The sequence below is a fragment of the Xenopus tropicalis genome, chromosome 2, assembly GCF_000004195.4.
Source record: "Xenopus tropicalis strain Nigerian chromosome 2, UCB_Xtro_10.0, whole genome shotgun sequence".
Classification (NCBI taxonomy): domain Eukaryota; kingdom Metazoa; phylum Chordata; class Amphibia; order Anura; family Pipidae; genus Xenopus; species Xenopus tropicalis.
In genome coordinates, this window is record NC_030678.2 from 177,120,027 (window position 1) to 177,135,363 (window position 15,337).

Sequence of the window (15,337 nt, forward strand, 5' to 3'; positions counted from 1 at the left end):
CTCTGGGAAGGGACTGGGGCTGTGGGATAGCAGGTATAGTAGGGAGAGATGGTGCCTATAGTAGCAGTGGGGGGGGGTAATAGCCTCTGGGAAGGGACTGGGGCTGTGGGATAGCAGGTATAGTAGGGAGAGATGGTGCCTATAGTAGCAGTGGGGGGGGATAATAGCCTCTGGGAAGGGACTGGGGCTGTGGGATAGCAGGTATAGTAGGGAGAGATGGTGCCTATAGTAGCAGTGGGGGGATAATAGCCTCTGGGAAGGGACTGGGGCTGTGGGATAGCAGGTATAGTAGGGAGAGATAGTGTCTATAGTAGCAGTGGGGGGGATAATAGCCTCTGGGAAGGGACTGGGGCTGTGGGATAGCAGGTATAGTAGGGAGAGATGGTGCCTATAGTAGCAGTGGGATAATAGCCTCTGGGAAGGGACTGGGGCTGTGGGATAGCAAGTATAGTAGGGAGAAGTGGTGCCTATAGTAGCAGTGGGGGGATTATAGCCTCTGGGAAGGGACTGGGGCTGTGGGATAGCAGGTATAGTAGGGAGAGATGGTGCCTATAGTAGCAGTGGGATAATAGCCTCTGGGAAGGGACTGGGGCTGTGGGATAGCAGGTATAGTAGGGAGAGATGGTGCCTATAGTAGCAGTGGGGGGATAATAGCCTCTGGGAAGGGACTGGGGCTGTGGGATAGCAGGTATAGTAGGGAGAGATAGTGTCTATAGTAGCAGTGGGGGGATAATAGCCTCTGGGAAGGGACTGGGGCTGTGGGATAGCAGGTATAGTAGGGAGAGATGGTGCCTATAGTAGCAGTGGGGGATAATAGCCTCTGGGAAGGGACTGGGGCTGTGGGATAGCAGGTATAGTGGGAGAGATGGTGGATATAGTAGCAGTGGGGGGATAATAGCCTCTGGAAGGGACTGGGGCTGTGGATAGCAGGTTAGTAGGGAGAGATGGTGCCTATAGTAGCAGTGGGGGGATAATAGCCTCTGGGAAGGGACTGGGGCTGTGGGATAGCAGGTATAGTAGGGAGAGATGGTGCCTATAGTAGCAGTGGGGGATAATAGCCTCTGGGAAGGGACTGGGGGCTGTGGGATAGCAGGTATAGTAGGGAGAGATGGTGGATATAGAGCAGTGGGGGGAATAGCCTCTGGGAAGGGACTGGGGCTGTGGATAGCAGGTATAGTAGGGAGAGATGGTGCCTATAGTAGCAGTGGGGGGATAATAGCCTCTGGGAAGGGACTGGGGCTGTGGGATAGCAGGTAAGTAGGGAGAATGGTGCTATAGTAGCAGTGGGGGGATAATAGCCTCTGGGAAGGGACTGGGGCTGTGGGATAGCAGTATAGTAGGGAGAGATGGTGCTATAGTAGCAGTGGGGGGATAATAGCCTCTGGAAGGGACTGGGGCTGTGGGATAGCAGGTATAGTAGCGGAGAGATGGTGCCTATAGTAGCAGTGGGGGGATAATAGCCTCTGGGAAGGGACTGGGGCTGTGAGGATAGCAGGTATAGTAGGGAGAGATGGTGCCTATAGTAGCAGTGGGGGATAATAGCCTCTGGGAAGGGACTGGGGCTGTGGGATAGCAGGTATAGTAGGGAGAGATGGTGCCTATAGTAGCAGTGGGGGGATAATAGCCTCTGGGAAGGGACTGGGGCTGTGGGATAGCAGGTATAGTAGGGAGAGATGGTGCCTATAGTAGCAGTGGGGGGATAATAGCCTCTGGGAAGGGACTGGGGCTGTGGGATAGCAGGTATAGTAGGGAGAGATGGTGCCTATAGTAGCAGTGGGGGGATAATAGCCTCTGGGAAGGGACTGGGGCTGTGGGATAGCAGGTATAGTAGGGAGAGATGGTGCCTATAGTAGCAGTGGGGGGATAATAGCCTCTGGGAAGGGACTGGGGCTGTGGGATAGCAGGTATAGTAGGGAGAGATGGTGCCTATAGTAGCAGTGGGGGGATAATAGCCTCTGGGAAGGGACTGGGGCTGTGGGATAGCAGGTATAGTAGGGAGAGATGGTGCCTATAGTAGCAGTGGGGGGATAATAGCCTCTGGGAAGGGACTGGGGCTGTGGGATAGCAGGTATAGTAGGGAGAGATGGTGCCTATAGTAGCAGTGGGGGGATAATAGCCTCTGGGAAGGGACTGGGGCCTGTGGGATAGCAGGTATAGTAGGGAGAGATGGTGCCTATAGTAGGCAGTGGGGGATAATAGCCTCTGGGAAGGGACTGGGGCTTGTGGGATAGCAGGTATAGTAGGGAGAGATGGTGCCTTATAGGAGCAGTGGGGGGATAATAGCCCTCTGGGAAGGGACTGGGGCTGTGGGATAACAGGTATAGTAGGGAGAGATGGTGGCCTATAGTAGCAGTGGGGGGGGATAATAGCCTCTGGGAAGGGACTGGGGCTGTGGAATAGCAGGTATAGTAGGGAGAGATGGTGGCCTATAGTAGCAGGGGGGGGGGGATAATAGCCTCTGGGAAGGGGACTGGGGCTGTGGAATAGCAGGTATAGTAGGGAGAGATGGTGCCTATAGTAGCAGGGGGGGGGGATAATAGCCTCTGGGAAGGGACTGGGGCTGTGGAATAGCAGGTATAGTAGGGAGAGATGGTGCCTATAGTAGCAGGGGGGGGGATAATAGCCTCTGGGAAGGGACTGGGGCTGTGGAATAGCGGGTATTTCAGTGTAATTTACTATAATGAGATTAAAAGTGGAATTTTTATTACTCAGAGTAATTCACCCCTAATTACTTTTCTATATGCAATCACAATACCAAGGTTACTTTACTCCAACATAATATTTCAGTCCAGCCCGTGTCCCCCCCATTGTTATGACCAATCCCGGTATCCCCGTAACCATGTAACAGGATATTTTGGGGCTGAGTGTCATTCCCCCCCACTGTAAGTCACATGATCAATGATCACTTCTGTTGAACCCCCAATATGGAATAACTGTGCTCTCTTTTCCCCATAGGGGGCTATAGAGCGGGGGGGGGGTCCCACGTGTGGCGCCGGGCGACCTGGCACGGGTTACACACAGATGGCAGCGCATGGGAGGGCATAACAAGCCAATACATCCCATCTGCCCCATTTCTTGTAAGGAAGAATCAAACTCCAACCTTAAAGCCAAAAAGATTTCTTCTTCTATAAACACAAACGATTAAAGGGGAACTGTAACTATTATAGAAATAAATTCACAGTAGTGAATGTTAAACAAATCTGTTTCATAGATGGTTTTTTCCGTTCTCCACCCACTGCTGCAACCAACCCAGTCCTGCTGCTACTGTTTCCCTGCTCTGATTGGCTGATTCCAGTACGAGCCAGCAATCTGCCATGCACCACTGACAGCGAGGCTGGTTTAAAGGGGATATAAACCCTGCTGCCCAGCGCGGCTCAACCCAACGTTACTCAGTTGTTACTGGGCTACAAATCCCACAATAATGTAACATATAATGAAGCTTGGGGCATGCTGGGAGCTGTAGTCCAGCAACATCAGGGCTGTATTCTTAAAGCAATATTGCCCAATAAAACTTTCCCCCAAATCCCCACAGCCAGCGACTGCTTTAACATGCGAAAAATCCTCCAATGAGAATCCCAGCTGATGTGAGTAAATCCGGCTCCCTGTTCTCTGTTCCTGCAATTGGAGTTGGGAGCAATAAGCACAGTTTCCCAGCACTGAACAAGTCTGTCCCTTTATCCCCATGTCTGATTCCTGTGCCATATAATGAGGGGAAAATGCCATCATTATCTCTATATGTAAGGTACCAGCAAGGGGCCTGACACAGTGCTGGGAATCAGCATTCTCACTGGGCAGTTCTTTTGCATTTATAATCAACTTATTTATCAGTACAATTCTCATTGGGGAATTTCCTTGCATCTATAATGATGTTTTTTGGCAGCTTCTATAGCAAAACTAGGGGGCGCCGTGGGGCAGCATCATGGCTGGGTTTATATCCCCTTTAATGTAAGTATCAATGCAGTTATTGCTGAACTACAGCTCCCAGAATTCTTTTCTGTCCAGCAGCAACTGTTCAGAGTTTTGTCTTATTGAGCAACAGTGTTTATTTCCCCTTTATTCCCGCTCGCTGCTGATTCGCCACTAATCCCAAGTCACTGGATGGGAACCTATAGAAAAGCACCCGTCTATATTACCCAGAAAAACTTTTCTCAGATCAGCCTGGGTGCTGGCACTTTGTCTCCTTATTGAGCGACATTGAATAATTCATGGGATGTCTCTGGATGATGAGAGGAAGGGAAAGCGCTTGATGGCTGTCTCCTCTCTCTCTCTTGCTCTCGGCTTGTGTAATTCCTGGGCAATGTCACATATCAACAAAAATATTATCTTGTGGGTTCCGAGTGACTGAGCAGGTATAACAGCAAAATGTAGTTTCCTGATACTGATCTACTATCACTGACTCCCCCGTTCTCTCTGGGTGCCCCCCACATTGCCCTAAAGTCTCCATCTTGTTTGTCTTTATCTATTTCTGTCTCCATCTTGTCCTACTGTCTCCATCTTGCCCTACTGTCTCCATCTTGCCCTACTGTCTCCATCTTGCCCTACTGTCTCCATCTTGCGCTACTGTCTCCATATTGCCCTACTGTCTCCATCTTGCTCTACTGACTCCATCTTGCTCTACTGTCTCCATATTGCCCTACTGTCTCCATCTTGCCCTACTGACTCCATCTTGCCCTACTGTCGCCATCTTGTCCTACAGACTCCATCTTGCCCTACTGTCTCCATCTTGCCCTACTGTCTCCATCTTGCTCTACTGTCTCCATCTTGCCCTACTGTCTCCATCTTGCCCTACTGTCTCCATCTTGCCCTACTGTCTCCATCTTGTCCTACTGTCTCCATCTTGCCCTACTGTCTCCATCTTGTGCTACAGACTCCATCTTGCCCTACTTTCTCCATCTTGCCCTACTGTCTCCATCTTGCTCTACTGTCTCCATCTTGCCCTACTGTCTCCATCTTGCTCTACTGTCCCCATCTTGTCCTACTGTCTCCATCTTGCCCTACTGTCTCCATCTTGCGCTACTGTCTCCATATTGCCCTACTGTCTCCATCTTGCTCTACTGACTCCATCTTGCTCTACTGTCTCCATATTGCCCTACTGTCTCCATCTTGCCCTACTGTCTCCATCTTGCCCTACTGTCTCCATCTTGCTCTACTGTCTCCATCTTGCCCTACTGTCTCCATCTTGCCCTACTGTCTCCATCTTGCTCTACTGTCTCCATCTTGTGCTACAGACTCCATCTTGCCCTACTTTCTCCATCTTGCCCTACTGTCTCCATCTTGCTCTACTGTCTCCATCTTGCCCTACTGTCTCCATCTTGCCCTACTGTGTCCATCTTGCCCTACTGTCTCCATCTTGCCCTACTGTCTCCGTCTTGCTCTACTGTCTCCATCTTGCTCTACTGTCTCCATCTTGCTCTACTGTCTCCATCTTGCCCTACTGTCTCCATCTTGCCCTACTGTCTCCATCTTGCCCTACTGTCTCCATCTTGCTCTACTGTCTCCATCTTGCCCTACTGTCTCCATCTATCTCTACAGTCTCCATTCTGGCCTACAGTTTCCATCTTGCCCCACTGTCTCCATCTTGCCCTACTGTCCCCATCTTGCCCTACTGTCTCCATCTTGCCCTACTGTCTCCATCTTGCCCTACTGTCTCCATCTTGCCCTACTGTCTCCATCTTGCCCTACTGACTTCATCTTGCCCTACTGACCCCATCTTGCCCTACTGACTCCATCTTGCCCTACTGACTCCATCTTGCCCTACTGTCTCCATCTTGCCCTACTGACTTCATCTTGCCCTACTGACCCCATCTTGCCCTACTGTCTCCATCTTGCCCTACTGTCTCCATCTTGCCCTACTGTCTCCATCTTGCCCTACTGACTTCATCTTGCCCTACTGACCCCATCTTGCCCTACTGACTCCATCTTGCCCTACTGACTCCATCTTGCCCTACTGTCTCCATCTTGCCCTACTGACTTCATCTTGCCCTACTGACCCCATCTTGCCCTACTGACTCCATCTTGCCCTACTGACTCCATCTTGCCCTACTGTCTCCATCTTGCCCTGCTGACTCCATCTTGCCCTACTGACTCCATCTTGCCCTACTGTCTCCATCTTGCCCTACTGTCTCCATCTTGCCCTACTGTCTCCATCTTGCCCTACTGTCTCCATCTTGCCCTGCTGACTCCATCTTGCCCTACTGACTCCATCTTGCCCTACTGACTCCATCTTGCCATACTATTAACATTAGGGGGTCATTTTTCAACAGTGGAAAAATCTGCCCATGGGCAGTAACCATGGTTGAGAAAAAGCAAACCACTGGCTATGGGTTACTGCCCACGGGCAAATTTACCCAGTATAACAATCCATCTATCCCTATTGTTGGCACCTTTCTCACATTATCGGTGCCCACGATTGGACCCTCCATCCCAGTTACGGGGGTCAGTCACTTTCACTAATGAGGACTCTTTTACATTAATTAAAACGTGCGCTTTAAGAATAAACGAGACTATTTCCCTGCTCTCATATTGCCCAGTGGCAGCTCAGCGAGGCAGGTCACTTACTCTCAACACTGTTACACTTGGTACATTAGTCGGTCCATTTCCCAGCAGCCCCTTCAGCCCCCACTGAGCATGCTCCCTGAGCGTTACTAACGTCTGTCCCATAGCAACTGTTACACTTGCTACATTAGTTTATAGTATGAAAAAAAATCATTATTTGTAGTGAATTTATTACATATATATAGTCTATTGGAAAATGCTTTGTGAAGGTTACTTCCCCCTCTTGTTATACAGAAGTAAATGATAGGGAAGCAAATATTAACTTGTAATAATATATATATGAACTCTCCTCCTGTGAGTAAAATCGGAATACTTTATACATCTCCTAAGTGCGGGGGGGGGGGGGGGTTACCAGCCTGATCTGATATTGCCATTAATCGCCTAATGGGAAACTGAGCTGTTAATTAATATTTAGACTGATAAAGACAATGACATTCTTGCACTTGGTCTATTTTTTCATTTTTTTTTTGTTCTTTTACTCTCACAAAATTGCTGTTTTCCCACCTCTGACAGGAATAGGAGGGTACCGGGACAGAGCTGAATCTGGTTGCTGGGGTAACGGACCATAGCAATCAGCGAGAGTACAGAGTTTGACTTTACACCAAGGGAAACATTATGCCAAAGGCAGAGATGCTCCGATTATGTCCAACTGCAATACAGGGCAACTGCCCCTTTAATAATGCCATAAAGCCATACACTGACTGGCACAACTGCCCCTTTAATAATGCCATAAAGCCATACACTGACTGGCACAACTGCCCCTTTAATAATGCCATACAGCCATACACTGACTGGCACAACTGCCCCTTTAATAATGCCATACAGCCATACACTGACTGGCACAACTGCCCTCCCACAAAGGCCCGCCATGCTGTAACCAGGGAACTTGGCTTCAGATGTTACTGAAGCTCAACAACAGCAGGAGGGCCACATGTTTGTCTGTCCCACTTCCACTGAGAGTGACTTTCATCCCCAGCACAAATACAATACACAGTTCCTGAGTGATCTGTTTCTGCCCCAGTCACTTTCCCATGCCTCCCATGCCCCACTCACCCAGAGCCCCAATCACTTTCCTTATACTTACACCCCTACTCCTCCCAGGTCCCACTCACCCAGAGCCCCAATCACTTTCCTTATACTTACACCCCTACTCCTCCCAGGCCCCACTCACCCAGAGCCCCAATCACTTTCCTTATACTTACACCCCCTCTCCTCCCAGGTCCCACTCACCCAGAGCCCCAATCACTTTCCTTATACTTACACCCCTACTCCTCCCAGGCCCCACTCACCCAGAGCCCCAATCACTTTCCTTATACTTACACCCCTTCTCCTCCCAGGTCCCACTCACCCAGAGCCCCAATCCCTTTCCTTATGCTTACACCCCCTCTCCTCCCAGGTTCCACTCACCCAGAGCCCCAATCACTTTCCTAATGCTTACACCCCCTCTCCTCCCAGGTCCCACTCACCCAGAGCCCTAATCACTTTCCTTATACTTACACCCCTACTCCTCCCAGGTCCCACTCACCCAGAGCCCCAATCACTTTCCTTATACTTACATCCCCTCTCCTCCCAGGTCCCACTCACCCAGAGCCCCAATCACTTTCCTTATGCTTACATCCCCTCTCCTCCCAGGTCCCACTCACCCAGAGCCCCAATCACTTTCCTAATGCTTACACCCCCTCTCCTCCCAGGTCCCACTCACCTAGAACCCTAATCACTTTCCTTATACTTACAACCCTACTCCTCCCAGGTCCCACTCACCCAGAGCCCCAATCACTTTCCTTATGCTTACACCCCCTTTCCTCCCAGGTCCCACTCACCCAGAGCCCCAATCACTTTCCTTATACTTACACCCCTTCTCCTCCCAGGTCCCACTCACCCAGAGCCCCAATCACTTTCCTTATACTTACACCCCCTCTCCTCCCAGGTCCCACTCACCCAGAGCCCCAATCACTTTCCTTATACTTACACCCCCTCTCCTCCCAGGTCCCACTCACCCAGAGCCCCAATCACTTTCCTTATACTTACACCCCTTCTCCTCCCAGACCCACTCACCCAGAGCCCCAATCACTTTCCTTATACTTACACCCCCTCTCCTCCCAGGTCCTACACACCCAGAGCCCCAATCACTTTCCTTATGCTTACACCCCCTTTCCTCCCAGGTCCCACTCACCCAGAGCCACAATCACTTTCCTTATACTTACACCCCTTCTCCTCCCAGGTCCCACTCACCCAGAGCCCCAATCACTTTCCTTATACTTACACCCCCTCTCCTCCCAGGTCCTACACACCCAGAGCCCCAATCACTTTCCTTATGCTTACATCCCCTCTCCTCCCAGGTCCCACTCACCCAGAGCCCCAATCACTTTCCTAATGCTTACACCCCCTCTCCTCCCAGGTCCCACTCACCTAGAACCCTAATCACTTTCCTTATACTTACAACCCTACTCCTCCCAGGTCCCACTCACCCAGAGCCCCAATCACTTTCCTTATACTTACACCCCTTCTCCTCCCAGGTCCCACTCACCCAGAGCCCCAATCACTTTCCTTATACTTACACCCCCTCTCCTCCCAGGTCCTACACACCCAGAGCCCCAATCACTTTCCTTATGCTTACACCCCCTTTCCTCCCAGGTCCCACTCACCCAGAGCCACAATCACTTTCCTTATGCTTACACCCCCTTTCCTCCCAGGTCCCACTCACCCAGAGCCCCAATCACTTTCCTTATGCTTACACCCCCTCTCCTCCCAGGTCCCACTCACCCAGAGCCCCAATCACTTTCCTTATACTTACACCCCTTCTCCTCCCAGGTCCCACTCACCCAGAGCCCCAATCACTTTCCTTATACTTACACCCCTTCTCCTCCCAGGTCCCACTCACCCAGAGCCCCAATCACTTTCCTTATACTTACACCCCTTCTCCTCCCAGGTCCTACTCACCCAGAGCCCCAATCACTTTCCTTATGCTTACACCCCCTCTCCTCCCAGGTCCCACTCACCCAGAGCAAGTTGCATACAGGGGGCACTTACATATCAGATGTTGCAGGCTGGTACTGCTGGCTCCGGCATAGGATGGAGTGGCCACAAGCCTGACCCATCTCTCTTCATCGTCTCTCCAAGCCAACCAGGAGTGATGGGCGTTTTCGGCTTCTCCTCTCTGATGTCCCAAGTGAAGAACAGAGCAGTCAAGTCTCTCGGGCTCGGCTTCAGCGATCCAGTCTCCGGCTCCGGCTGATAATGGAGCTGTAAAGAGCTGCTATTTCTCCCCTGTGCTGTGAGAGGGTGTTTGAAGGCTGGAGCTGTAAGAGATACTAATGCAGCCTGCGGAAGCATGCAGGGGCGGGAGGGAGCCAGCGTGTGTGCATGACACAATGTGTGTGAGTGAGTCTGCCCGGGGAGACAATCTTGCCTTAACCTGGGAATCAATGCTCGGCCTGCAATCATCTCGGCCCTTAGCGGGGAGACGCAGGGGAAAGTGAATTTCCTCCTTCATTTACAGACTCTGGGGATGAAGGTCCCACTGCCCCAGCGCTGCCCCAGCGCTGCCCCAGCGCTGCCCTATTGTGCCCGGCCTGTGCCCAACCCGTGCCCGGCCCATTCCCAGGGCTTGTTCCTTCTCAGAGACCCAGAGAGAGACATTCACTTCCCATCTTACTGCTGCCCTGGCCCAGTACAGTGGAACGAAGGGAAAGGGCTGAATGTCTGTCGGGAAATGTTCCATTTCTATTAGGGTTGGAGAGAACTCTTACTCTGCACAAGTGCATTGTGGGTGCTCAGTACAGGAAATCAATATGGCAGCTCTTGCCCATATCCATTTCTAATTAGCCATGCAGCAAGTGGGTTTTATATAAGTCTGGTATTAAAGGGGTTCCAAACCCAACTATAACACCGTCCCACGGCGCCCCCTAGTGTTGCTATAGAAGTTGCCAAAAACCATCATTATAGATGCAAGGAAATTCCCCAATGAGAATTGTACTGATAAATAAGTTGATTATAAATGCAAAAGAACTGCCCAGTGAGAATGCTGATTCCCAGCACTGTGTCAGGCCCCTTGCTGGTACCTTACATATAGAGATAATGATGGCATTTTCTCCCGTCATTATATGGCACAGGAATCAGACATGGGGATAAAGGGACAGACTTGTTCAGTGCTGGGAAACTGTGCTTATTGCTCCCAACTCCAATTGCAGGAACAGAGAACAGGGAGCCGGATTTACTCACATCAGCTGGGATTCTCATTGGAGGATATTGTAATATTTCCCAAGCCAGGGCCCCCCACTCTCATAAAGGGCTGACACTTAGATAAAAAAAGTGGCCTTGGAACACATGGAAGGAAAGTCGGCTCAGGGTCAGAGACAGTGAATGAATCAATAGATTATAAATGGCGACGAGCCCTGTATGTAGCACAATATAAATGTATTAGTGATCTCAGGGAGCCAAGGGGAAGTATTCCCTAAATAAATACTGTTGGGCTCAGTCTCACTCACAGTCACACTTTCTGTCACAGTGGCACAGACCCTATCTGATCCCCCCATTGTAAGCAGCAGTCCTGCCCTGCTTTATGGCTGAGATTCTAGCTATCTGTATAACAGAGCATTCTGTCACAGTGGCACAGATCCTATCTGATCCCCCCATTGTAAGCAGCAGTCCTGCCCTGCTTTATGGCTGAGATTCTAGCTATCTGTATAACAGAGCATTCTGTCGCAGTGGCACAGATCCTATCTGATCCCCCCCATTGTAAGCAGCAGTCCTGCCCTGCTTTATGGCTGAGATTCTAGCTATCTGTATAACAGAGCATTCTGTCACAGTGGCACAGATCCTATCTGATCCCCCCCATTGTAAGCAGCAGTCCTGCCTGCTTTATGGCTGAGATTCTAGCTATCTGTATAACAGAGCATTCTGTCACAGTGGCACAGATCCTATCTGATCCCCCCATTGTAAGCAGCAGTCCTGCCCTGCTTTATGGCTGAGATTCTAGCTATCTGTATAACAGAGCATTCTGTCACAGTGGCACAGATCCTATCTGATCCCCCCCATTGTAAGCAGCAGTCCTGCCCTGCTTTATGGCTGAGATTCTAGCTATCTGTATAACAGAGCATTCTGTCACAGTGGCACAGATCCTATCTGATCCCCCCATTGTAAGCAGCAGTCCTGCCCTGCTTTATGGCTGAGATTCTAGCTATCTGTATAACAGAGCATTCTGTCACAGTGGCACAGATCCTATCTGATCCCCCCCATTGTAAGCAGCAGTCCTGCCCTGCTTTATGGCTGAGATTCTAGCTATCTGTATAACAGAGCATTCTGTCACAGTGGCACAGATCCTATCCCCCCCATTGTAAGCAGCAGTCCTGCCCTGCTTTATGGCTGAGATTCTAGCTATCTGTATAACAGAGCATTCTGTCACAGTGGCACAGATCCTATCTGATCCCCCCATTGTAAGCAGCAGTCCTGCCCTGCTTTATGGCTGAGATTCTAGCTATCTGTATAACAGAGCATTCTGTCACAGTGGCACAGATCCTATCTGATCCCCCCATTGTAAGCAGCAGTCCTGCCCTGCTTTATGGCTGAGATTCTAGCTATCTGTATAACAGAGCATTCTGTCACAGTGGCACAGATCCTATCCCCCCCCACTGTAAGCAGCAGTCCTGCCCTGCTTTATGGCTGAGATTCTAGCTATCTGTATAACAGAGCATTCTGTCACAGCGGTACATAGAAACAAAATAAAGCTATGTTTATGTTCATGTTATAAATATTTTATCTGGAAATAATTCAGTATTATGAAGAGATTACTTTATATTCTTTTTTTATCCAAACCTGAGGTGTGAGAGAGATAAAAGAGAATGTGGGAATGTGACAGGGGGGCTCTGGGCAGGGATAAGGGGGTCAGTGAGCATTAGATGTCACTGTACAAAGGGACAGAAATACCCAACGGGCTGTTAGACACTATGGGGGGGGGCTGTTAGACACTATGGGGGGGGGGCTGTTAGACACTATGGGGGGGGGCTGTTAGACACTATGGGGGGGTCAGGCCTTGAGGGGTTCTATGTACAATTCTATAACCATCACTTAAGCATCAGGGCTCTATTAGGCCGCACCTCTGGTGGGGGAAACAATATGGGGGTGATGGGAGCCCTTCAGTAATGCCCCAGGGCTGGGCAGATACAGTCACTTCTAATCATTCTACCTCAGAATAAATACAGTGCGGGTCCTGCCAGTGTGAATGGGCTGTACTGGGCAGTGACTCACAGGCACACACTCATAGGCAGGCACACACTCATACTCAGGCACACACTCATACTCAGGCACACACTCATACTCAGGCACACACTCATACTCAGGCACACACTCATACTCAGGCACACACTCATACTCAGGCAGGCACACACTCATACTCAGGCACACACTCATACTCAGGCAGGCACACACTCATACTCAGGCAGGCACACACTCATACTCAGGCACACACTCATACTCAGGCAGGCACACACTCATACTCAGGCAGGCACACACTCATACTCAGGCACACACTCATACTCAGGCACACACTCATACTCAGGCACACACTCATACTCAGGCACACACTCATACTCAGGCAGGCACACACTCATACTCAGGCAGGCAAACACTCATACTCAGGCAGGCACACACTCATACTCAGACAGGCACACACTCAAACTCAGGCAGGCAAACACTCATACTCAGGAAGGCACACACTCATACTCAGGCAGGCACACACTCATAATCAGACAGGCACACACTCACACTCAGGCAGGCACACACTCATACTCAGGCACACACTCATACTCAGGCAGGCACACACTCATACTCAGGCAGGCACATACTCAGGCACACACTCATACTCAGGCACACACTCATACTCAGGCACACACTCATACTCAGGCACACACTCATACTCAGGCACACACTCATACTCAGGCACACACTCATACTCAGGCAGGCACACACTCATACTCAGGCACACACTCATACTCAGGCAGGCACACACTCATACTCAGGCAGGCACACACTCATACTCAGGCAGGCAAACACTCATACTCAGGCAGGCACACACTCATACTCAGACAGGCACACACTCAAACTCAGGCAGGCAAACACTCATACTCAGGAAGGCACACACTCATACTCAGGCAGGCACACACTCATAATCAGACAGGCACACACTCACACTCAGGCAGGCACACACTCATACTCAGGCAGGCACACACTCATACTCAGACAGGCACACACTCATACTCAGGCAGGCACACACTCATACTCAGGCAGGCACACACTCATACTCAGGCAGGCACACACTCATACTCAGAAAGGCACACACTCAAACTCAGGCAGGCAAACACTCATACTCAGGCAGGCACACACTCATACTCAGGCAGGCACACACTCATAATCAGACAGGCACACACTCACACTCAGGCAGGCACACACTCACACTCAGGCAGGCACACACTCATACTCAGGCACACACTCATACTCAGGCACACACTCATACTCAGGCACACACTCATACTCAGGCAGGCACACACTCATACTCAGGCAGGCACACACTCATACTCAGGCACACACTCATACTCAGGCACACACTCATACTCAGGCACACACTCATACTCAGGCACACCAACAGGCCACTCATACTCAGGCAGGCACACACTCATACTCAGGCAGGCACACACTCATACTCAGGCACACACTCATACTCAGGCAGGCACACACTCATACTCAGGCAGGCACACACTCATACTCAGGCACACACTCATACTCAGGCAGGCACACACTTATACTCAGGCAGGCACACACTCATACTCAGGCACACACTCATACTCAGGCACACACTCATACTCAGGCACACACTCATACTCAGGCACACACTCATACTCAGGCACACACTCATACTCAGGCAGGCACACACTCATACTCAGGCACACACTCATACTCAGGCAGGCACACACTCATACTCAGGCAGGCACACACTCATACTCAGGCAGGCACACACTCATAATCAGACAGGCACACACTCACACTCAGGCAGGCACACACTCACACTCAGGCAGGCACACACTCATACTCAGGCACACACTCATACTCAGGCACACACTCATACTCAGGCACACACTCATACTCAGGCAGGCACACACTCATACTCAGGCAGGCACACACTCATACTCAGGCACACACTCATACTCAGGCACACACTCATACTCAGGCACACACTCATACTCAGGCACACACTCATACTCAGGCAGGCACACACTCATACTCAGGCAGGCACACACTCATACTCAGGCACACACTCATACTCAGGCAGGCACACACTCATACTCAGGCAGGCACACACTCATACTCAGGCACACACTCATACTCAGGCAGGCACACACTTATACTCAGGCAGGCACACACTCATACTCAGGCACACACTCATACTCAGGCACACACTCATACTCAGGCACACACTCATACTCAGGCACACACTCATACTCAGGCAGGCACACACTCATACTCAGGCACACACTCATACTCAGGCAGGCACACACTCATACTCAGGCAGGCACACACTCATACTCAGGCAGGCAAACACTCATACTCAGGCAGGCACACACTCATACTCAGACAGGCACACACTCAAACTCAGGCAGGCAAACACTCATACTCAGGAAGGCACACACTCATACTCAGGCAGGCACACACTCATAATCAGACAGGCACACACTCACACTCAGGCAGGCACACACTCATACTCAGGCAGGCACACACTCATACTCAGACA

At 50.6% G+C, this 15,337-nt stretch overlaps 1 protein-coding gene across 1 annotated transcript in view; it reads right to left on the bottom strand.

The window, feature by feature from the left end:
• Positions 1-9,832, bottom strand: part of pde2a (phosphodiesterase 2A) — a 267,569-nt gene extending 257,737 nt beyond the window's left edge. Inside the window, 1 exon segment of the mRNA NM_001079139.1 lies at positions 9,586-9,832. Coding sequence (NP_001072607.1) covers positions 9,586-9,653 — 68 coding nt within the window. The 5' untranslated portion in view covers positions 9,654-9,832.
• Positions 9,833-15,337: the final 5,505 nt, after the last annotated feature.